General features: G+C 42.4%; 1 protein-coding gene across 6 annotated transcripts; it reads left to right on the top strand.

Annotated features, from left to right (window-relative positions):
* Nucleotides 1–744: 744 nt before the first annotated feature.
* ranbp2 (RAN binding protein 2) lies at nucleotides 745–21,794 on the top strand. 6 transcript variants are annotated; one of them, XM_034573749.1, is made up of 30 exons: nucleotides 745–951; nucleotides 1,674–1,741; nucleotides 1,843–1,954; nucleotides 2,696–2,851; nucleotides 3,520–3,750; nucleotides 3,913–4,055; nucleotides 4,409–4,604; nucleotides 4,922–5,062; nucleotides 5,243–5,402; nucleotides 5,837–6,018; nucleotides 6,521–6,720; nucleotides 7,278–7,401; nucleotides 7,958–8,122; nucleotides 8,390–8,527; nucleotides 8,780–8,911; nucleotides 9,029–9,253; nucleotides 9,366–9,449; nucleotides 9,668–9,809; nucleotides 9,927–10,021; nucleotides 10,113–14,574; nucleotides 15,065–15,142; nucleotides 16,231–16,407; nucleotides 16,711–16,797; nucleotides 16,908–17,083; nucleotides 17,523–17,793; nucleotides 18,639–18,728; nucleotides 18,818–18,969; nucleotides 19,063–19,336; nucleotides 19,755–20,110; nucleotides 21,208–21,794. In XM_034573749.1, the coding sequence occupies exons 1-30, from the start codon at nucleotides 880–882 to the stop codon at nucleotides 21,511–21,513; spliced, it is 9,195 nt and encodes a 3,064-aa protein (XP_034429640.1). In that variant the 5' UTR covers nucleotides 745–879; the 3' UTR covers nucleotides 21,514–21,794. The 6 variants fall into 6 exon arrangements, with proteins under 6 accessions (XP_034429640.1, XP_034429638.1, XP_034429637.1 ...); XM_034573747.1 differs by lacking the exon at nucleotides 15,065–15,142 and having other exon boundaries at nucleotides 746–951; nucleotides 10,113–11,718; nucleotides 11,833–14,574; nucleotides 16,881–17,083; XM_034573746.1 differs by lacking the exon at nucleotides 15,065–15,142 and having other exon boundaries at nucleotides 746–951; nucleotides 16,881–17,083; nucleotides 18,818–18,883; nucleotides 18,914–18,969.
* The last annotated feature ends 1,582 nt before the right edge of the window (nucleotides 21,795–23,376 follow it).

Here is a 23,376-nt window from a genome sequence, read left to right as displayed (position 1 = left end):
ACAATGAAAGTAACATATTCAGGCTGGACCTTAAATACCATTCGTTGGGGAAATGACACGCAAAGCATTTTGGTTAATTTTTACCCCCAGATCAGGTGTATGAAGCACAGAGGAATTGACTGCTTTTACACATACTGTACTTGTTGTATCTGTCCTAAAATGGCCAAGTAAGTTTGCCTATGAATAAAACAGGAGAGTCTTATTCTAAAAATATAAGTGAAAATAAAAATGAATTGTAAATTAAGTAAAAATATAACGGGTATGCAGAACCAGTGCCAAACAGGAATAATGGGAGAATTGAGAATAAAATAAGCAAGTTACAGTGAAACTAATACTACAAAAACAAAAGGGGCTGTGAGAGGTAACGATAAAATGAGGTATTAAGTAATATGGGATATTGCAATAATATGATGAAAAAACTGTAATATTGCACATGTTGCATATAAATCGTACAATAGCGCATAAACAAGAAAAACAGAATTGTATTGCACTTCTAGTATTACAAATATTGTTTATATTATTATATTTCCTGTATTTATACGCAGGGTTAAGTCAAACCCAACACTCCTTCAAAGGGCAAGGAAGATGAAAGGAATCGTACCAAGAAGGAAGATGAAAGGAATCGTACCTCTCGCGCACTGTCACGTGTTGTGGACGCGAAGAAGTGTCAGCGGGAGATCACACAAGATATCGACTGAGGGCACAATCTGCAGTGATAATTCCCTACCGGTGGGAGGCAGCAGTGCGCTAAATAGTGCCGGAAAGAAGAAGAAGAGGAGATCACACGAATGCTACATTTGAAAACTTTGACCGACTCCCTGGTGTTACACGGACATTCGTGCGCGGCTGTAGCAGCAGCAGCCGCCGTGTTGTGAAGCCATGCGGCGGAGTAAGGCTGAAGTGGACCGGTACGTCTCCTCCGCGCAGAGCTCCTCTCCCTCGCTCAAAGAGGTAAGTCGAGCCGGCGGCTAGCGGTAGCCAGCATGTGTCAGCCTGAACACCCGCTCAAATGAACGCTAGCTTTATTTGTTGTTTTTTTTTAAAATCGTGCTAATACGCGTTGAAACAGTCCCAACGGGCGTGTGTTTGGTGTTAGCTTCATTAGCCGTCCCGCGGCTAGCAGCGCGGATGTGGGGCCAACCGGCACGTTAGCGCCCCGTCGCGTCCTCTCGTTTTAGAAATGGGCGGCATGGGGTATGAGCTATGCTAGGCGATTAGCCCGTCTTACCGTCACACAGCCAGCTAGCTACAGGCATGTATAACTGACAGCTTCCTGAGTTAGTTATACATGTCCGGAACAACGAAGCCCCTGTTCCCCTTTTAACCTGCATGTACGCAGCTAACTTGTGTATTTGTCAGTTATATAAGTGGACTGTTTAAAACTCAGTTGCGTACTTGTTAGCATCTATGCGAAGGTAAACTATTACATTTCCTGGCACCACAAACACACCTCCAAAGAAACAATTACTCATAAAGTATTCAACCAAGGACAAGTCAGCAACACTAGCTCGAGTCTGATGGACAACTAGAAGACATCATGTTTAAAGAGCTTGTATTTGTGATCGTATTTATATTCATAGTTTCTTAATAGTTAAGTAAGAAGACACTGATTCATTATTGCTATAACTGTTGTTGCTTCCCTCACACTCTAATTCAATACTGTCTTTCCACAGAAGCCAACCAAGGGGTTTCTATTTGCTAAATTGTATTTTGAGGCAAAGGAATATGAGCTTGCTAAAAGGTAAGCGCATTCTCGTCTCCCTGGTGTTTACTGGTGTTTATAGTTTCTCAAGAGGTTTCTGTTACATTGACAGATATCTTGCTTGTGCCATCCCTTCCTAGACATGTGTCAGAATATCTCAAAGTCCAGCAGAGGGATCCTAAAGCACACAAATTCCTTGGACATCTCTACGAGAGAGAGGGAGACATCGGCAAGGCCGTAGGATGTTACAAGGTAGGAGAAACATCACTGAGTGCAGAGAAAAGTCGTACCTCCTCCTGAAAGAATGCATTGCATGTTGTGCTTCTTGTAGCGAATGGTGTTGCCCAAGTGTTTTAAAATGAGAATAATGAAAGTCTGCCACATACCCTGCCTTTTCAACTTCATTCATTCCAGGGTTTGTTGTTGGAGTTAAAGCATTTGTAAAAAGTAAATAAAATCAAAAGATAACCTGACCATGAAGTCAAGTCAGTGTAATTTATCCCAAAGTCCTAAATTGCGTCAGAGTTGTGATGGAAATCTGAAAATATAGAGCAAACAACGAAATTGTCTTTGTATATTTATTAAGAAGAAGCTTTTGCAAAAGGATCGACAGCTCACTGTCAAAGAGTCGATAAGAAAAAAAGACATTATTACCGACTAACAATGAGAGAAATGACCTTGGATGAAGCAGGTGGTTTATGACCCTACATGTCATAGGGAGGGAAGAGCTTACTGGAATGAACAATTTTTTGACTAACTGAAAGAGAGGTTATTTGTGGGGGAAATCTGTTTTTACAGGCTGCACAGTGTATGAAATTCTCATGCCTTGGACTCCTGACTGTGTTTATTCAATAAGTTGCTCCTCTTTCTTACTGGTCTCTTCAGCCTGCTTCCTCCATGTTTTGGAAGTGTCATGGTCTTTGGATCTATCACATGTCTGCACGCTTTATTAAAAACTGACCTTAAGATGCTTTCACCTCTGTATGTCTGTAGCGGTCGGTGGACTTGAACCCTGCCCAGGGGGACCTGGTGTTGAAGGTGGCTGAGTTACTGGTCAGTCAGGAGGAATTTGATGGCAAAGCAGAATTCTGGGTGGACAAAGCTGCCAAGATGCTGCTGCCAGGAAACCCTGCTGTCTTCAACCTGAAGGTGAGGCTTCTTTTCTTCTGAATCTCTAGTAAGAGCTCTGTTTGACACTGCGTCTGTCAGTCTTCTCATCAACTCAACTAATATCACTCTTTAATTTGTGCCTAGATCACAGCCTTTTGTGCACCTCACACTGTTGTCATTGTCTTAAACTTGGTAACTTTCTATGAACAGGGCTTTCATTATTGTAAACAAACGTGATACCCTCTCTTGTGCATGGGAATGACGGAGGACAATTTTCTGTCTTCTCCCTCAATATTGATGTTATAGCAAGTTCTGTTTGCCTGCAAGACAGTTTAAAAACTATAAGGATTTTTTTGACATTCCACCGGCACAGCAGGATATTTCACGGTGCTGCCGTTGGCCAATTAGACTATGTTTGACGGGTCAATGTGTTTGTAAGGGAAAGAGGCCCAGACACGGTTACAGACACACACACTCACTCACAGTGATGTAAAGTGTGCTGCACACAGTGCTACAAGTAAGAAAAACACAAGGCTAAAGGTCTTTTATGTTATTATTAGAAAATTTAAAAAGAGTTGGGTCTGTGGCGGGACAAAGTAAACAAGCAGGCAGCCATAGGTAATAGAAAACATGGAGGCTTCCATTTAACAAAGGTGGAGGGGATGCCATGCTGATTATTTTTGGTTTATTTGTGCCACTTTGTGCAGGAGCGCCTGTTGAGTCGTCAGGGTCAGCAGGGTTGGAACCGGCTGTTTGACCTCCTCCAGGCTGAGCTGGCAGCGAGGCCAGGTGATGCACATGTGAACGTGAAGCTGGTTCAGCTCTTCTGTCAGGATGGTCGACTGGATGAAGCCGTCAAGCATTGCCTCGCTGCTGACAACAGGGGCTTGCTAAGCCACAGTCTGGACTGGTACACAGTGGTGGTGCGCACACTGCAGGTGAGCATGGACTCAGTGATAGAAGTTCAGTAGTTACGGTATATTTGCTATGGTAGGAGGGCATAGGTGGCTTTTTCAAAGCTTTGTACATAACCTCTAACCTTTTTAAACTCCAAAATATTGTTTACAATGGATATTGTATTGTATATTATATTTTTTCAGGAATATTTGGCTCAGCCCAGTGTTTCTAGTAATGAAAAGTCGTGTCGGAGACTCCAGAAGGAGCTGCTATTGGCCCACTGCAACCTGCTGAGAATCACACTGTCTGAGAGCATTGTGCAGCCCAGCTGTGACGCACTCAAGAGGTAGGTCATGTTGATGTCTTGTGGCGTTGTACACACACACACACTGAAAGGATGCCACAGTGAGGAATGTTTTCACCCTGTTATAGAAACACTACACTGGACATTTTACCGTTAAAATGTGACGGAAAGTGTTTTAGATTTGATGTGTTAGCCTCAGTTGCTGCCAGCTCTATCATACCAAGTTTGCAGATTGACTCATTAATCTTATCACTGATATGTGATCATTATTTTAAACTATAACTTGGTTTAGGTTTGTCATATTTTCACCAACTTCTAGGTGACCCTTGTCGATTCAAAATAACAGCAGGAGACTTTGTGCTGTATAATAAACTTGTGCATGTCTATGTGTGCAGTTTTGATCAAGCTATGCAGACACTGAGCAGCATTGCGGGATGCCACGCAGATGATCTTTGTGAGGTGTTTGTGGAGATGAGAGGTCACCTCTACCTTCATGCTGCAACACTGCTGGTGAAGCTGGCACAGGACCGCCAGCAGACCTGGAGGGATGTCATTGACATGGCTGCACTGTGCTACCTGCTAGCATACCAGGTACTGATGTGCCAGATAAAGCAAATATAGTTAACATGTTAATAAATCTGAAGGATGGTAAAACAGAAAAATGTTACCTGCAGTATTTTACAGGTTATTTTCAGCTTATGGATTTTTGTGTTAATTTAATAATTTAACTCATATACTGGTCCTACCCTAGCAATGCATTCACCTTTAAACAGCTGCCTTTTTCTTTGATAATTTATGCAGGCTTCGTTCTTAAATGTTCTTTGTTTCCATTTGCAGACTTTGTTTGGCAGCCATAGCCAAGAACCTTTGAAAATAGTCTTTTTTTTTTTTGTTTGTCCTTCTACCAGGTCTCCAGACCAAAGCCTAAAATGACCAAAAGAGACCAGCCAGCCCCACCGCTTCTAGAGCTGCTGGCCAACGATCGACAGAGTCAGGCTGGACACATGTTGCTCAATCTGAGCACTGATTTATCCAACTTAATCAGAGAGGTCAGTATGGTTAAATAATATCTGACATGTTGAACTCTGTGTTTACAGTCATAAATGATGAAAACCAGACCAACATTAAAAATTTCTGCATCATATTCCTCATATCACACAGAGACAGCCTTGTTTATATATTTAGAAGAGACATAATAATAATAATCGTTTAATGTTGTCTGTGTGTAGGTGGTTGAGGTATTTGGAAACCGCAGTGGTCAGGATTCGCTGTTCGAATTGCTATTTGGAACCCATGCCTCCACTGGATCTTCATTTATTGCCAATGATGACATTCGTACCACCAACACCATGGTTCCAGAGCTCTCTCATCTGGCCAAATGGGACACTGGTACAAAACTTATTACTGGACTTAGTAAATCGGGTCGATTTTTCTCTTGTCTATATTAGTTTTTGATAAATAAATGATTGTCATAAACATTTATATGTATCTTTGCCAGGTTAATTTTGTAATGCGCAAATGATTAATGGACACAAAACTACATTGGGTAATTTAGTAACTTCACAGTAAGTTTAGCTGTGGGTCATGATTTTCTTTCAAATAGACAATATAATAGAAAAGTGTGGTTGTCGTCTATAGATTTACATGATTTAGACAAACACAGTTTACACTGCAGAGCTGATAATACTTGCATCCATCTATAGTTGTTTGAAATATTTTCAGATCATCTCAAAGAGTGGCAAATGTATTTAATTGTTCTGCATACAATGCTGTCGCATTCTGAGTACTCCTATATTTTAAGAACTCTGTTGCCTCTTTTCTAGGCTCCATCCTTCTACATGGTGGTGACCTGCAACATCTGAGCTGGTTGGGGCTACAGTGGACTCTTTTGGCCCAAAGACCAGCACTGAGAGATTGGCTAGCGCAGCTCTTTCCGAGGTTAACCCTGGAAACCTCCAAACTGGACACAAATGCACCAGAGTCCATCTGCCTACTGGACCTGGAGGTAGGAGGAACCATGCTAGCTGGTTTGATGGGTTCACATAAATCAAGATGGAGCTTTCTCTAGAGACGTCTACACATAGTTTTTCATTAACCTCCAATGTTCAAGACATCCAAGAAAATCTGATCTTGCATTAATCCTATTATCAGCATTCACACCAGAGCTTTAAAAAAATCTGAATTCGTAATGCAAAGGGATTTCTTGTCCCAGGATCACAAAGTGTTGAATGAATATGATTCTTAACAAAAAAACATGTTTGCAGTTCAGACTGCAAGGTGGCTTGGAAAGCTTGTGTAGCTGTTACAGGACTAACATTATTCACCATCAAAAGCAACATGCAATTTTAGTTGTAAACAATAAGCCTGCTGTCCTCGTATACAAAAAAAAAAATTTGCATTAGATAAAAGGTGTGATTAAAAAAAATTGTCAGCATCAGAGTGTTCAGAAAATGTGGTTCTATGTGCACTTTCAAAATGTTAAAATATCTCCTATGTTTTTCCTCCAGGTGTTTTTATATGGTGTGGTGTTCTGTAGCCACTGTCAATTCCAGGAAACAGCGAAAATCAGCAGTTCATTGAACCAGCAGCAACAACAGCAGCTCTATGAGCCGCGCTGCCTCCCACTTCCTCTCCTTCGCCTCCTGACCACTGACAGACAGAGGGAGTGGTGGGACGCCCTCAACAGCCTTATTCATAAACAGACAGCGTGAGTCTGAAAACCTGAAGATGGTTAAATCATCTTCAAAAATAGAAAAAGTTGGCCCCACCTAAAGCAATAAATATGTCATTGGTAACCTTTGTTTACCTTAAGAGAAATATTGCTCTAAAGACCCTATATGTTGCACTCATGGCATCATGCGAACACATGTATTTTGTTATTGGCTTTCAAAGCTTAATTTTTTTGTCTCATAATTTGAACATTGCCAATCCTGCAAAATTTAAACAGTGGAGGTGCCAACTTGTCAGGCTGTCTCATAAAGACCTTGATCATTTACTGATGTGACATCTCACGAAAATCATAGAAAGCAAAGGTGAACTTGTGGACAAAGGGATTACATTTACATTGAGGCTATTTGTGTCGGTGTCTTAAAAAATCATGAAACAGTACGTATGATCACAAATGTGAAATTTGCCAGAGCGGGTGTCTGCAAACATAATAAGTGACACAAAAGGGTAAAAAAAACGATACTCGTTCATTTTTTGTAAGACTTGAGGACTAAGAATATTCAGTATTTTTGATGATTTTTATACTTGATCTTGCAGCACCGGCATGTCTGGCAAGCGGCGAATGATTGTGCAACATGGACTGAGCACTCTGAGAGCCGGAGAGAAACATGGGCTTCAACCAGCACTGGCCATCCACTGGGCACAGTGTCTCAGCCAGACGGTACACACACACAAACAGTTAACACAAGCACAGTGAGTGGGAAGCTTGACAACAGAAGTGTCTAGCCAGTAGATGAAGTGTTTGTCACTCTTTTGGTTAGGACTTTAGGTGGGGTTTCTGTGACAGATTAGAAATATGTTGTATTTGTGCTTTAAATAGATTTTAAAGTTTGTTATAGTCATATTAATTCTAAACCACATAGCAACAGATTACTGTATCTGAAATCATTGTTTTTATTCTGTGTGATTGCTACTGGACTGCAGTAATATACAAGCACTAGATATATAGGTGTCAGACATTTAGCACAGACAGAAAAATGTCTAACCACTTAGATATGTCAGCACCTTGCCAGATACTAACCAGAGACCCACATGCTTTACACCTGCTCCTTGTCACTCACTCTACAACTGCAAACTTAAAGATATCAAAACAACCATGTATGCTGCTTCTCTCACTGTGTAACTATTTGAATTGTGTAGAATTTGTAACGGAAGGAAATGACTATGAAAACTGTATTCTTATTTTTCTTTCCTTAATATTGTCAACACTGCATTAGGCTAATATGACTGTGAACTCGTACTATGACCAAACGGACTACATTGGTCGGAGTGTGCACTACTGGAAAGTCGCCCTCCCACTGTTGGAAAAGATCAAAAACAGACGTGGCATACCCGAACCCCTCGACCCCCTCTTCATGCACTTTCCCTCTAAAGATATTCAGGTTAAAACATTTTCTCAAACTTTATAATAGTGGTTGGAAATGTTAATTTAATGTCTCGCTTTTGTGTGTTTATGAGCAATGAATATGAGTGCTTTACCTTAATAATAGTTTATAATTGATTTATATTTATGATTGTTTTTAATGACCAAATCAATATTGGTTTAACAGGTTTTTTGGTACTAGTCTTAAAGGATTGGGGTTTGATTCCCACTGGTGTCTATCGTGTTGGCTTCCAGTATTTATGTGTATGTCTTTCTCCCGTCTCAGATTTCTTCTGTGAAGGGTTATGAAGAGGAATTCAAGATAGCGTACGCAGCTCTTCTTGAGATTGAGGGCAGGACAGAGGAGGCCATTGCTACCTTGGAAACCATCAATAACATGTCATCCTTCTGGCATTTGGCTCAGGTAAGTCTTCATTTCCAGATTTATTCAATCAGCTCTCATTCATGACAGCTACTGGCTCAAATGGGGCTCATAAAACATAGATATTGCCCCCACAGTCATAATTATGAATCAAACAGCAACATACAGATTCCAGACATTTTACAAGGATCAGTCCTTTAATATGACATCTGATTGTTAGACCTTTAATTTAATAGTTAATGTTTCTGACACCTTTGCTTGTGCATGTCACTGTGATGTGCTTTTCCTTTGCAGATCTACCAGCGGCTCTCAGAGGAGGCCAGCAATGGGGTTGAGGAGACCCAAGACAGGTGCATCACTTTCCTGAGAAAGTTCAGGACCTACCTGTCTAAGATCTACAATGCCAATGCCGACGACATTGAGAAGGTAAGTCTTTTGAACCACGACACATTGTTTACTAATTGAGTCAATATGGTCGGCACAGGGTATCATCTGGCTTTTCGTTGTAAATGTGAACTCCGTTGCCTATATTTTATGTTCCAGCTGCCTGTGTCCATGGAGGAAGTTGTCGACCTCCTGAATGATGTGAACCAACAGCTGGGGGAGAGTGGAGAGGCCATAGATGAAGAGGAGGAGAAAGAGGCAGGTCAGAGAGGACCAGCGCACTCTAGTCCTGCTCATCCCATAGAAACCAGTGCCACAATATCCCACATTAAGTTTTCCAGTCCTTCTCCAAACAAAAGCATAGTCTCTCCTGCCAAAAGACTGGTAGGTTCAGGTTACTGGTAATACTCCTCATGTCTATTATATTTAAATGTTTCCTTTTAATATCAGTTTCGATTGAAAACACATTTTATGATTTCTTTCCCTTGTCATTCAGATTTCTCCCAAGACGCAACCTCATTGGGTGGAGGACCAGAAAAGTCTCCTTCAGATGCTGTGTCAGCAAGTTGAAGCCCTCAAGGTCTGGATTCAACATATTTTTAAAAGAAAATGTATTCCACGCAACCACACAGACATTCATACATTACATACATTTTTTTTCAAACTCAAAGCAGTGGAGTGGTGATGAGAATGATATGGTCCTTAATCACTATTCTGTGTTACTTTTAGTGGGGGTTAATTGTTCTGTATGTCTGTATTTAAGTTAAGCCACTTCTCATTAAGCTGCTCGTTTTGCAGAATGAAGTTCATGATCTAAGGCACAACTCTTCAGGGAATGCAGGCTCTCCTCGTCATAAGATGTATGGGGAGAGCTATGGGGCTGAGGGCGTTCAGGATTCTTTTACCCCAGTCCAGTCGTACCATGGTGCCCCCCTAACAGGTAAGAACACTACATGGAAAGATAGCATGTCTAAATATGTATTTACATATTTTTCTTTGCAATTACTGAATTAAAGATTTTGTAAATTAAACATCTATGTAATGTTTCTTTTTCAAGTTGCCACCACAACCCCCTCTGCGTACTACAACCAGTCTCCAGCTTATAACTCTCAGTATCTCCTGCGCACTGCAGTAAATGTAACCCCCACCAAGGTATCATCATCTAACAGATTTACATTAACACACTTGCTGAAAGTATATTGAGTGACATTAGATTTTTATTCTCTCTCTCTTCTTTACATAGGGCCCAGTGTACGGTATGAACCGTATGCCACCTCAGCAGCATATGTATGCTTACCAGCCGCCCACTCACACACCTCCATTGCAAACAGCCCCACCCTGCATTTACCCTCCTCAAGAACAAGTCTTTGGTGCCCCTCTGCGATTTGAATCGCCAGCCACAAGCCTTCTTTCACCATACAGTGAAGAATACTATGGCCAGAGTGTAACCCAACAAACCACTAACCCTCCTCTGCCTGAACCTGGCTACTTCACCAAACCATCTGTAGTCCCCGTTCAGCCTCCAAAGAGCATAGACGGGAAACCTATGGACTTTGGGAAGCTGTCCTTCAGCCAACAGGCGCCTGCTGAAGTCCCCAAAGTGCCTAGTTTTGGAGCAGGGGCAGTTGCCCAGTCAACACATTCATCTTCGTTCAAATTCAACTCCAACTTTAAATCCAACGATGGCGATTTCACTTTCTCTGCTTCTCAGGCTAAGCACAGTGAAAGTCTGCTTGGTCTCCTTACATCTGACATTCCCACTAAAACGGATGCTGTTCCAGAGAAGCTTTCCGCTCAGGAGCAGACTACTAGCCAAACAGGCATTTTCACCTTCGGCACCAAAAGTCCGACTAGCTTTTCCTTTGTCGATTCTGCAGAGAGTACCGACACTGCAAGTCTGTTTGGAAAAGTGGACCAGCCGTTTAAATTTGGGGATTCTGACACCGCCAAGCCAGTGTTTGGGTTATCCAGTTACACACCAGAGGCAGAAAAAGCAGCAGAGAGTGACAATGAGAGCACTCATGTTGAGGAGGATGAGGATGGCCCTCATTTTGAACCCATTGTACCTCTTCCTGATAAAGTAGATGTGAAAACGGGTGAGGAAGAGGAGGAGGAGATGTTTTGTAACAGGGCAAAGCTGTATCGCTTTGACACGGAGACAAAAGAGTGGAAGGAGCGAGGTATTGGCAATGTTAAAATCCTAAAACACAGCACTAAGGGGAAAGTCCGCCTCTTAATGAGAAGGGAACAGGTCCTCAAGATCTGTGCCAATCACTACATCAATGCTGATATGCTACTAAAACCGAATGCTGGCTCTGACAAATCCTGGGTCTGGAATGCCATTGATTATGCAGATGAAGAGCCTAAGCCAGAGCAGCTGGCCATCCGCTTTAAAACAGCAGATGAGGCATCACTTTTCAGAGCCAAGTTTGAGGAAGCCCAGAAAATTGTCCTTGAATCACCAGAAGAGCAAAGTCAAGTGGAGGAGAAAGAGGAGAGCATCAAAGATTCTCAATCACTGGCAGCCCAATTTGCACTTAAACAAGGTGAATGGGAATGCGATGCGTGCTATGTAAGAAATAAACCCACAGACGTGCGGTGTGTTGCATGTCAAACCGCCAATCCCAATTCGTCATCAAAACCAGACATTCAGGCTGCTGGTGACACCAAACCGAGTCCATTTAGTTTCAAATTTGGGACAGATTCATCAAAACCCAGTAGTTCTGGCTCTACATTTTCGGGATTTGGTGCTTTTGGAGCTTCTATACCCTCTTCATTTACCTTTGGGACCAGTTCCTTAAAACCTGCTGACACAGTAACAAGTGCGTTTGGTTCTGGCTTTGTAGCTCCGTTTGGAAAGAAGCCGGGGCAGTGGGACTGCGACAAATGTTCTGTAAGAAATGAGGCCAATTCAGACACTTGTGTTTCTTGTAATGCTCTAAAAGCCTCAGCTAAAACAACTGCTACAGCAGAAACCACACCACCTGCAGATGCACCTGAAGTGGAGCCCTCTACATGTTCTGTGGGCCCTGGGTTTGGTGCCCAGTTTGGGAAGAAGCCTGGGCAGTGGGATTGTGATATATGCGCAGTAAGAAATGAAGCCTCTGCTAACAAATGTGTAGCTTGTAATAGCCCAAATCCTGCTGCTAAATCAACAGAGGGGCCTCCAGTAGCATCACATCTGCCAGCAGTGTCAGGTTTTGGGTCTGGTTTTGAAAAGAAGGATGAACAGTGGGACTGCGATGTCTGCCTGGTCAGAAATGATGCATCAGCTAATGAATGTGTTTCGTGCCACGCCCCAAATGAAACGCCCTCTTTAGAAGCCATGTTTGCCAGGAAGGATGACGAATGGGACTGCGACACTTGTCTAGTGAGAAACAATGGCTCTGCCAATAAGTGTGTGGCTTGTCAGACACCAAACCCCAACGCTAAAAGCACAAGCAGTGCTGCTCCCACAGCCTTCAGCTTTGCCTTTGGATCCAAGAGTTCATCAAGTCAGCCACCTGCAACTGGATTCAAACTGCCGTTTGGAGGTGGCAGCACTTTCCAGTTTGGCCACAACAAAGATAAAAGCTCTGCAGATTCTTTCAAGTTTGAAACTCCTCAGTCTGGATCTAGTAGCACAAGTGCTTCAGGCTTCTCTTTCTCAATGCCTAATGCAGGTGGTGGCTTCAAGTTTGGCATTCAGGATACTGCCTCAACTGATGATCCAACACCTCCATCTGGGTCAGCATCTAGCTTTCTTAAAAGCATAGCTGACAAACATAATGAGAAACAAGATGTGTCTACACCTTCAGAGGACCAAACGGAACAAGACCAAAATCCATTAATTACTGGAAAACCCAATACATTCAGTTTTTCTGACCTGGCACAGTCCTCTGGATCAGACTTCCAGTTAAGCGAGAAAGACACAGAATTTAAAGGTTTCTCTGGGGCCGGTGAGCAGATGTTCTCATCGTTACAGGCAACCCCTACTAAGACTGTTGCCTCTCATGAAGTGGAGGATGACGACATGTATAAAACTGAGGAAAATGACGATATTCAGTTTGAACCAGTGGTTCAGATGCCTGATAAGGTGGATCTGGTGACAGGGGAGGAAGATGAACTGGTTCTTTACTCTCAGCGTGTCAAACTGTTCAGATTTGACACCAGCACCAACACCAGTCAGTGGAAAGAGCGCGGTGTAGGGATACTCAAATTCCTGAAAAACACCACAAATGGCAGACTCAGGGTGCTCATGAGAAGAGAGCAGGTTCTGAAGGTGTGCGCCAACCACTGGATCACCACCACCATGAATCTTAAGCCCTTGGCAGGGTCAGATAAAGCATGGATGTGGCTGGCCAATGACTTTGCTGAGGGAGATGCTAGACTTGAACAGTTAGCTGCCAAGTTTAAAACCACAGAGCTGGCTGAGGAGTTTAAAGTGAAGTTTGATGAGTGTCAGAGGCTTCTTTTGGACATCCCCTTGCAAACCCCCCACAAGCTGGTTGACACAGGCCGGACAGCGCATCTCATTCAGAAAGCAGAGGAAATGAAGTCTGGTTTGAAAGACCTGAAATTCTTTTTGACAGATGAGAAAACAAAGATCAAAGATGATGACAAACAGGGAGATATAACATCCAGCAATGTTTCAAGCCTTGTAATCAAGGGTCACGGTGAAACCACTGGTCCCACCTTGGAGTGGGATAACTACGACCTACGAGAAGATGCTTTAGATGATACTGCTGACACATCAGTCTATGCCTCTCCCATCACTAGTAGCCCCTTGAGAAAGAACCTGTTCCGCTTTGGAGAATCCACTAGTGGGTTCAGCTTCAGCTTCCAACCTGGCATCAGCCCGTGCAAGTCTCCTGCTAAGCCTAACCAGAGCAGAACGTCGGAGGGTACTGACGATGAGCAGGATGTAACCCAGGATGAGGAGAGGGATGGCCAGTACTTTGAGCCTGTAGTCCCCTTGCCTGATCTGGTGGATATTTCAACAGGAGAGGAAAATGAGCAGGTGGTCTTCAGTCACAGGGCCAAACTGTATCGCTACGATAAGGAGCTGGGTCAGTGGAAGGAGAGGGGAATCGGGGACCTCAAGATCTTGCAGAATTTTACCACCAAACAAGTGAGGTTGATAATGAGGAGAGACCAGGTACTTAAGATATGTGCCAACCACTGGATATCAGCAGCCATGAAGCTGGAGCCTATGAAAGGCGCTGAGAAGGCCTGGGTGTGGAGTGCCATGGACTTTGCTGAAGAAGGAGAGGGTACTATTGAGCAGTTGGCTGTGAGGTTCAAGCTGCAGGATACTGCAAACGCATTCAAACAAGTCTTTGAAGATGCCAAGGTCGCTCAAGAAAATGAGGAACTTATGACTCCAGTGACCTCTGTAGTTCCCACATCTCCAGACACTGCATCTGCAAAGACTGCAACAGCTGTATGTGGGAAGGCAGCCATCGCTGTTCTAGAGGAGACCACAAAAGAACGTACAGAGCTTTTCCCCGACATTAAGCCATGTTCACCCAGTTCTCCGGGTCCAGGCAACTCCTCAAAGACGGTGGTGTCTCCTCCTAAGTTTGTCTTTGGCACTGATAGCCTTCAGAAGATTTTTGGCTCCCCAAGATCTCCCTCTGAGGGTGAGGAATCTGCATCCGGTCTGAAAGCCAAAGATGCTGGACATCCTTCACCTGCATCACCTGCATTCAAAGTCCCAGAGAAAGGTAAAAAAATCAAAACAAAAAACGCTCTAAATACATGTTCGATATTTGCCTGTTTTTCAGTTTTTGAACAGGTTCAGGTCTGTTGTTGATCATTTTATTTTTACTTCATTGTCTTGTTCCATCTCCATCTCATTGCTCCATCATCTTTGTGATTGACTCAGCCAAGCCCCCAGTCTGTTTTTACTAGGACAGAAATTGTATTAATATCTGATTTCCCATTTCAACCACTTTTTATGCTGTTATTTAATTTTACTGAAGATATACCTCCATCTTAAAATTCTACACTTTATAATCAACAATAGGTTTTTGCTAAATATGTTTCACTCACCCGTAGTAATATTTTTTTAAAACCCACATTTTTGTATTATTTAGTCGACACACGCTCTTGGTATTTCAGATTTTCATTTGAACACTTTTGGCCTTGTTTTATGATTTATGCTACCAAGCTCACGATTAGTTTCTCTTCGCCCAACAACCCATCATCCCTTAGGGCTGGATTTTAGGCTTTTCAAAGATAACCCAATGGCTTTTTGGACCAGCACATCAACCACCCAATTTGAACCCCCAGGTACTCTAATCACTGTAGTGTGTGTTAACACCGCAGCTGTCACCTGGCTGGCCCTTACTACCAGAAACAAAATAACCTAGATGCACGGAGTGGAAAAAACAGTGAAGCTAATGTGTTGCATGTCCAGTGTGTGGAGGTGCAGTTTTTACTGAACAACGGATTTTAATAATCTATAATAATACCTTAGCATGTGTCTCGTACCGGAGATGATGGGAGAGAAATGACATGCAGTTAGGTCATTTTATAGAGTTTTTTTTTTTATATATATATTTAGTAGTAGATTAAGTTCAATAAACAAGGAGTCTGTTTAACTTTGATGAATGATGATTCAGAATTATCATGTCTGATCATTTCATATGGCTGTCGTGCACAACATTTTTCACATTGTGTTTCACAGTTCCCATGTCTAAATTATTTTAAAGTTCAATTAATCTAAAATCTTTCAATTTAGTCTTTGCTGTATTTATTCTACCTACTAAAAACCAAATGTCAAATTGTGTTTAGTTAAACCTTTTCTCATCTGAAGGACGATCTCATACTGGACTTCAGTCAGTAGCGGTGTTGAGCTTTTTCAATTATTCTAAAATTGGTAATAATTGACCAGTTGATTAAATGTTAACCAGAACAGACTAGAGTTTTGAATCCCAACAGCACACTTATCTGTTACACTTGATGTCTATTGAAAGGCGAGCTGAGAAGATTCCACACAGTGTTCCCTCACAGAGGAATGCACAGTGCAAACATCACTCACTCCATTTTTAGTGCAGGATGTGTAGCAACAGTGTGAAATGTAATTCCCTGTCTCTAGTCTAGCTTCTGACAGTTATGCAATTAACAACTGGTGTAGTCAGTAAAGTGAAAATGGAGACATGCTTACATAATCTGTTCTTAATACAGGTTGTCTCACACATGTGTAAATCAAACGCATGTTATTCCGTTTTGCTGAGCATGACGTATTTGTGTGTGTGAACTAACACCTGTGGTTCTAAAGGGAATTAAGTGGAAGCAGATTCATTTCTGCTGATCTTCTGAACAGTACCTTCCCAGCCTGACTGTCTTGTTCTACCTCTATCGTATCTGTGTCATAGGGCCCTCACAGGCAGAAGAGGGTGGTGCAGGGTCGGATGAGGACTCAGAAGTCGAGATCGTGTATGTCAGGGAACCCACTGCTGAACAGGCTGCTTTAGCCAGGGAGCTCCTGCTGCCACTCACCTTCTTCTGCTACCAGAACGAACCAGGATACGTCAGCGATGATCAAACTGATGGTGAGGCCAAAAGAGTCTGAAAATAGTATAAAAGGGTGACTTGTACACAGTAGTTGAATAAATTGACTAGTCACTATACATTTTTGCATTTGTTTTCAAGTTGCTACTATTTCATTACAAATGATAACTTTAGCCAAACAATATAAAGTTAATTAATAAGTGTAATTAAAATGGACCCTCCTGTGTCTGTTTCATTGTCCAAGTCTGTAGGAGTGAAGTGGGAACAGTGAAATCAACATATCTTCCTCATTAGCAGATTAAAATGTAATTAATGCAAAAATACTGTTAATTCTGAACTTTCAGACGAGGACTTTGAGTCCGCAGTAAAAGCCTTGAATGGAAAGCTCTACCCCGATGCTCCTGAGAAAGGGGCCTCAGCGTGTAGCGATGGTATGTATCTTAATCCTGTCACAGTCATGTTCTGTAATGTCCAGTAAATCATAATAATTATAACTGTTGGTTCCATTCTCCAGCCCTTATCTTGAGTGTGCCGCCTTCAGAGCCAGACTGCCAGGTGGTGTGGGAGAAGAAGCCGACGCCGCAGGAAGAGGAGAAGGCCAAAAGCCTCTTGCTTCCACCCACTTTCTTCTGCGGCCTGAGCACCACAGACAGTGATACAGACCACGACAAGACGGAGGACTTCGAGACAGAAGTCCGCAAGGCACAGCGAGAACTGGTTAATGATGCAGCACTTTGAAAGGGCACTGAATCTTGCAGAGATACGATTTCAGATCAAATATGCATATAAGCAGACAGTATCTAAGTACCAGGGATGTTCTGATCAAGTTTCTTTCAGCATGATCAGATTCGTGTGTGTGTGTGTGTGTGTGTGTGTGTGTGTGTGTGTGTGTGTGTGTGTGTGTGTGTGTGTGTGTGTGTGTGTGTGTGTGTGTGTGTGTGTGTGTGTGTGTGTGTGTGTGTGTGTGTGTGTGTGTGTGTGTGTGTATTTATATATTTATATGTATATAACTAGTCCAATCCAATAATGAATTGATGACTGAATAACCTATCACTGTGATACATATAAATAACGCTCATGTAGGCCACATAATCTCACACATCTTATTTCTTACAAGCCTATTGACTGTATTTGTTATCCCTATCCCTCGTACCAGGATGCCCAGTTAAATACAGGAGCAGAAGCCCCCAGCAGCTCTGCAGTTGCCCCAGAAGAGCAGACACCAGCTCCGTCATCCAGCAGCTCAGACACTGCAGGCAACACGTCTACGCCACAGGAGCTGACCCCGGAGCAGCCAGTGGAGACTTGTAGTCAAGCTCCCAGCAGCAGCAGCAGCTGTCCCATCGACCTGTCAACAAAGAAGAGCTCAGAGCCGGAGTCCAACACTGAGGCAACAGCTTCTACCACTTCTACTACAACTGGTCAAGGTACAGAGCACTTTCTGCTTTTCACTCCAACTAACTACCTTTGATAATCTTACATTTTGGGTGTGGTGTACTAAATATAAGGAGCAGCTGACTTATGCCACGTTCAGACCAAGCGACTTTTCGAGTCATTGGATCGCTGTGCAGTTCACACAACACAACTTACCCTTTTGTGTGATCAGGAGTCGTGCAGTCGTTATGAGTTCATACTACTCAACTGACTAGCGATAGGAGGTCATACACGATCGCTCACCAGTAGAAACCCCTGACTAGTATGTCTGGTCTCCAAACTGTATACCGTGCCAAACCTGTCCTGCACTGGGGTTGTGTTGGCGAGCCTCTGGAATCGTACCTTTGAGAGTTCACAAATGGCAATTGGACCTTTTGTCGGCGAGTTCCAAAATATGTCTGAAAAATCTTCCTACAAATCATGTAGTCTGAACTAAACATCACTCACAATGTCCCCGGCAGTTTAAGAAACAACCATCTTCACAAGATTCATTTCTGATGTTTCTGTGTCATTTTAAGTTACATACATGTAGCCATTGATTTACTGGTGTCTGGATGTGTTTGCCTCCTCATCAGCAGTGTACAGCACAGTGTGGAACCACTACACATGATGATGCTAATAATTCATCTTCTTCGTTCTGTTCAGCTCAGATGTCGATGAGTTCCCCCCCTAATTTCTAATCTGGTTTATTCTGAAAAGTGTTCAGAAAGAACAGATAAAATGCTACTTACACATTCATTCATTTATAATAACCTCAGAATAAAGATCACAGTAGCTGTTTTTCACATACTTTTGATACTTATGATTGATTCATGTTAACTTTGTTCTCCCACCTCAGACCTCTCCAGCTTTGGCTTCAAAGATGTTAGTGGCTTCTCATTTGCTGACTTGGCCCAAACGACAGAAGGTTATTCATTTGGATCTACAGGTTGGCTTCTGATTTGCCTCTTTTTAACATTGTATCTACCAAGGTATCGCCACAACGAGATAATATTTCATGTTTTGTCTTTCTTGCAGACTCCAACTTCTCGTGGGCAAATGCTGGAGCGACAGTGTTTGGGTGTGCAGTGCCCTCAGCACCAAAAAATACTGGAGAAGAGGGGGGCACTGATGATGAGTCTTCAAACAATGTGGACATTCATTTTGAACCAATAGTGTCTCTACCAGAGGTAGTTTAAAATGCTGACTTTTAATATTTGATCTACTTTTAATTTTTTTTACTGAATGAGGACCACAGCTCACGATGTAACTGTGTCTCTCAGGTGGAGACCAAATCTGGAGAGGAGGACGAGGAAATTCTGTTTAAGGAGCGTGCCAAGCTGTACCGATGGGACCGGGACCTCAGTCAGTGGAAAGAGCGCGGAGTAGGTGACCTCAAGATCCTCTTCCACCCGTCCAAACATTTCTACCGAATCCTGATGCGGCGAGAGCAAGTTCTGAGGGTTTGTGCAAACCACAACATCACTGAGGTGATGGAGCTCAAACCTATGAACGCCTCGGCTAACTCGCTGATATGGACTGCTACCGACTACTCAGGTACACATGCTGCGGATGTGATGTCAGTTTCTGCACTTATGACACCAATGTTCACTTCAGGCTGATGTAGATTAGCTAGATTCAACACCAGGGGGGGTGTACCTGCTTTATTACCGTGGTGAGAAAAAAGCCCTACACTGGTGGATATCTTCTGTTCTCATGTTCAGAGCAGCTTGGATCACAGCAAACCCACATTCAGCTGCATGTTTTTTTCTAATATGTGATTCTAATTATTACCTCTTTATCTCTGTATATTTCTTTTCCATGAATATTTTAAACAGTAGGTTTTGTACAGATGCAGATCTGACAAAAGGTTTCTGAAGGCAGTAATTAGCCAAAAATGCCCGTTATTAAAAATTGCTTTGTGCCAACATACATTTTCAGCTGTAATCTTGACGGACTCTTGTCATTTTTCCAGATGGCGATGGCGAAGTAGAGCAGCTGGCGGCCAAGTTCAAAACCCCCGAGATAGCAGAATCATTCAAGAAGACATTCTGCGAGTGTCAGAACCGAATAGGCCAGAGCGGCAGCGATGACTCATCTGTCTTGTCGCCACAGATGTCTAGAATTCAAGAGCACTCCAGAGACAGTAACCCACAGGTGTTCTTCAAAGTGTCAGCCGGCGACCAAACACTGGGCACCATCACCATAGAGCTTTTCTCCCATATTGTGCCCAAGACGGCAGAAAACTTCAAGGTTCTCTGTACCGGGGAGAAAGGCTTCGGACTGCGGAACTCCGTCTTCCACAGAGTCATACCGGACTTCATGTGTCAGGTGAGGAGATGACTGAACTTGTGCAGAGCTGCATTTCTTGATGAGCATGATGTGGTTAGAGCTGACAAACCTACGCTCTCCTCTCACTGAGTGATGTTTGCTCACTGGTGTTGACTCAACACATCTGTAATGATAGCCCTGACTACAGTACCTATAGCCCAACTGTAACTGAGTCTGTTTTAATCATTCATCTGTTTGGGCCAATGCCTCAAATCTCATGTGCACGGTTATCGTCAAGTTTGGTTTGAATATCAAATTTACACACGGTAAAATAAATCAGTGTTTCATCTAATTGTAGTTCAGTAGTTGTTGTACAACTATTATTTTTCCATTTGTATTGAATCAAAAATGCTTCCTGTCATAACTCCCCAGGCTTTGCGTCACAATAATTTGTTCAGTATGACGCACTGGTTTATTTTTATGTTTTTCAGTAAGAAAACAAGAGACCTGATGGGACTTAAAGACCCTGATTTTAATTTATTTTTGTTACAAAACTCCTGGGTCATCTTGCTCATGAAGCAGCCTTACAACCATATCATGGAATGTGATGTAAATATGGCAGATGACTGTGTTTAAATGATGTGATTATTTGACTAACTAAGTTACTGGAATGGCACCTACACCTCGGCCAAGGCCCAAAGTGCACTCTTCCTACAGCCCTGGATATCACGGTTGCCAATTTCTTAACTAATTTCCAAGCACTCGGACCCGTGTCTGTCAAATGTGCATAAAAATAGTAGATACTTGTGAAATAATGCTGATTTTGAGACATTTCCTACTTTTGAATTGCTTGTGCTGTGAAAATCACCCATTGGGGGTTTTCATTGGCTTTGAGCTTCACCAAATTGTACACAATCATTGATAATTGCCACCTAAATATGCCAGATCTTTTTTTTCTCCACACCTTAATCCATGATTCATTCCTTGAGAAATTAACGAAAAATGCCCGATCTCACAAAAATTCCTGGATCTGCCTCTTAATCCGAATTTACTCCAATTAAATTGGGACCATTATCGCATCTTTCCACCAAGTTTCGTGTGAATCTGTGAAGCTGCTTTCGTGTAACATCATTAACAAAACCCCATTGGTCTCTTAGGGTGGTGACATCACAAAAGGTGACGGCACGGGAGGCAAGTCCATCTACGGCAGCAAGTTTGAGGATGAGAACTTCGACGTTCGGCATACGGGCCCAGGAATCCTGTCAATGGCCAACTGTGGGCGCGACACCAACAACTCCCAGTTCTTCATCACGCTGAAGAAAGCCGAGCACCTGGACTTCAAACACGTGGTTTTTGGTTGGGTGCGGGACGGCATGGACGTGGTGCAGCAGATGGGGGAGCTGGGCACTAAGGGAGGCGTGCCCACGAAGAAGCTGGTCATCACAGACTGTGGACAGCTGTAGTTTTTTTTTTAATGTTCAGTTCAGGTTATAAAGTCGAGGTCATACAGGACTTTGGAAAACGATGTGTTCCCAGTGTCATTCTCTCCTGCTAAAACTCAAACCACGCTCATCACAGGACGACTGGTCAACACCTGACTCCAGTAGCCTTGAACTAAAAATGATTTTTGCTTTAGACAAAAATAATTTCTATTACCTTGGTGTCGTACTATGTGGGTGCAGACTTGTTTCTGTGTTGCACTTGCATCTTTATCATCATCTGTCAATAAATACTCCATAATTTGTTTATTTTGTGTTTAATTGTACATGAATTAATTATTTAATTGTTTGAGTATGCTGGTTGTCTTCATAGGCTCCACTCTAGTATTTTAAGTGTTTACTTTCAAGGGCTTTTATTTGAATACACACATTGGTTTTTAACCGGGCTCCTGCCTCCTCTACGAATGCTGCCCTGAGTACTTTTGACGGTAGGGCGCCCCCACTTGATACTTTCCTACATACACTATAAACTGGAGTCGTCTCACGATGCTACTGGATGATGATGTCACATCTGGTGAAGAGTTTTACAAAGGTGATGCGTTATCATACAAGGTGATCACAATAAACATATAAATGGTGTCTGTTGTACCAAACAATCGAACACTGACAAAAGAGAAATAAAGTTACTCTACAGGTAACATGGTTGTTGATGTGAACGGTTTTATTTGAAATGTTTACAAATTAGTCCAGACACTTTGAAGTACGCCCAGTTTGTTCACAACTCTGCTCAAACGGACACACTAAGAGACCTGGTAAGTTTTTAAACTTTATTTAAATCTATTACGCTCTTGGTCAGACTGCTTTTTTCCTGTTCATGTTTTGTATGAAGCTCAAATACATTTTCTTATATTGAAACTAAAAACCTTCGATGACCGTGGGGATATGTCTGTCGCATGTCAACGTCGGGTAAAAGATGACACTTAGATTTCAAACTTAAAGTGAGGCACTAGGGGCCATGAACTATTCTCTAAACCCTGGATGTGGAGAGAGGGACCAAACAAGACCACATGGGTTTAGTTAAAATCAGGAAGACTTTCTGTCTCATTCATTCACAATTCTCACTCTTCCCTCTTTTGATCACCAGACTTTAGGATGTTAACAGTAAACCAATCATGTAGTTGTCAAACTTTGAATCTGTTCTGTCATTTCAGTATTTTGCCGTGACCCAATCACGTCCGGGCTCCATGTCCAGAGCCCTGGTCTTCAGGTCCTCAGCAGTTTCTCTGCTCCATCAACCACCACCAGTGAGTTTGTCCATTCTTCACATGAAGTCTCCTCACTGAACTGTCTTCCAATAAATGGCTCATTAAATGAAAATAGCACATGTATAATTATTAATATAATGAAACAAAGCTGATTCTGCTGCAAAAAATGTGCATCTTTCAAAATAAAGTGTAATGAGAAATACTATGAATATTACTTTAAAGAATGAATGTGGAGAGGAGCTGGTTCAGCTTGGAAGAAACACAATATTCATTTCATTGAAAAAATAATTCATTGATAGTGGCTCTCAAGTGGAGGCCAGTGAAGTTTCCAGAATCATCCTATAAAATTCAAATATGGATCTTTTTGTTTTGGTAGAAAAATACAAATCTCTTTACTGCCTGAATGTGTTTCCACAATAATGTTTTGTTATCTAAACAGTGTTAATTTTAAGGTCAAATAAATAAATAAAATAAACCTGATCAAACTGACAAGTGTTTAGAGTGTGTGAGACGCTCCATGTTTAAATTCCAGCAGGTTTCTCTCCTCTGTGATTCACTGTAAACACAGTTAAATGCTGTTGCCACGGTTGCCATAGTAACACTACTAGAAATGTGCACCGGG

The sequence above is a fragment of the Hippoglossus hippoglossus genome, chromosome 21, assembly GCF_009819705.1.
Source record: "Hippoglossus hippoglossus isolate fHipHip1 chromosome 21, fHipHip1.pri, whole genome shotgun sequence".
NCBI lineage: Eukaryota > Metazoa > Chordata > Actinopteri > Pleuronectiformes > Pleuronectidae > Hippoglossus > Hippoglossus hippoglossus.
The sequence above is the reverse complement of the archived record's forward strand: the minus strand, read 5'-3'. Positions and strand labels throughout refer to the sequence as shown.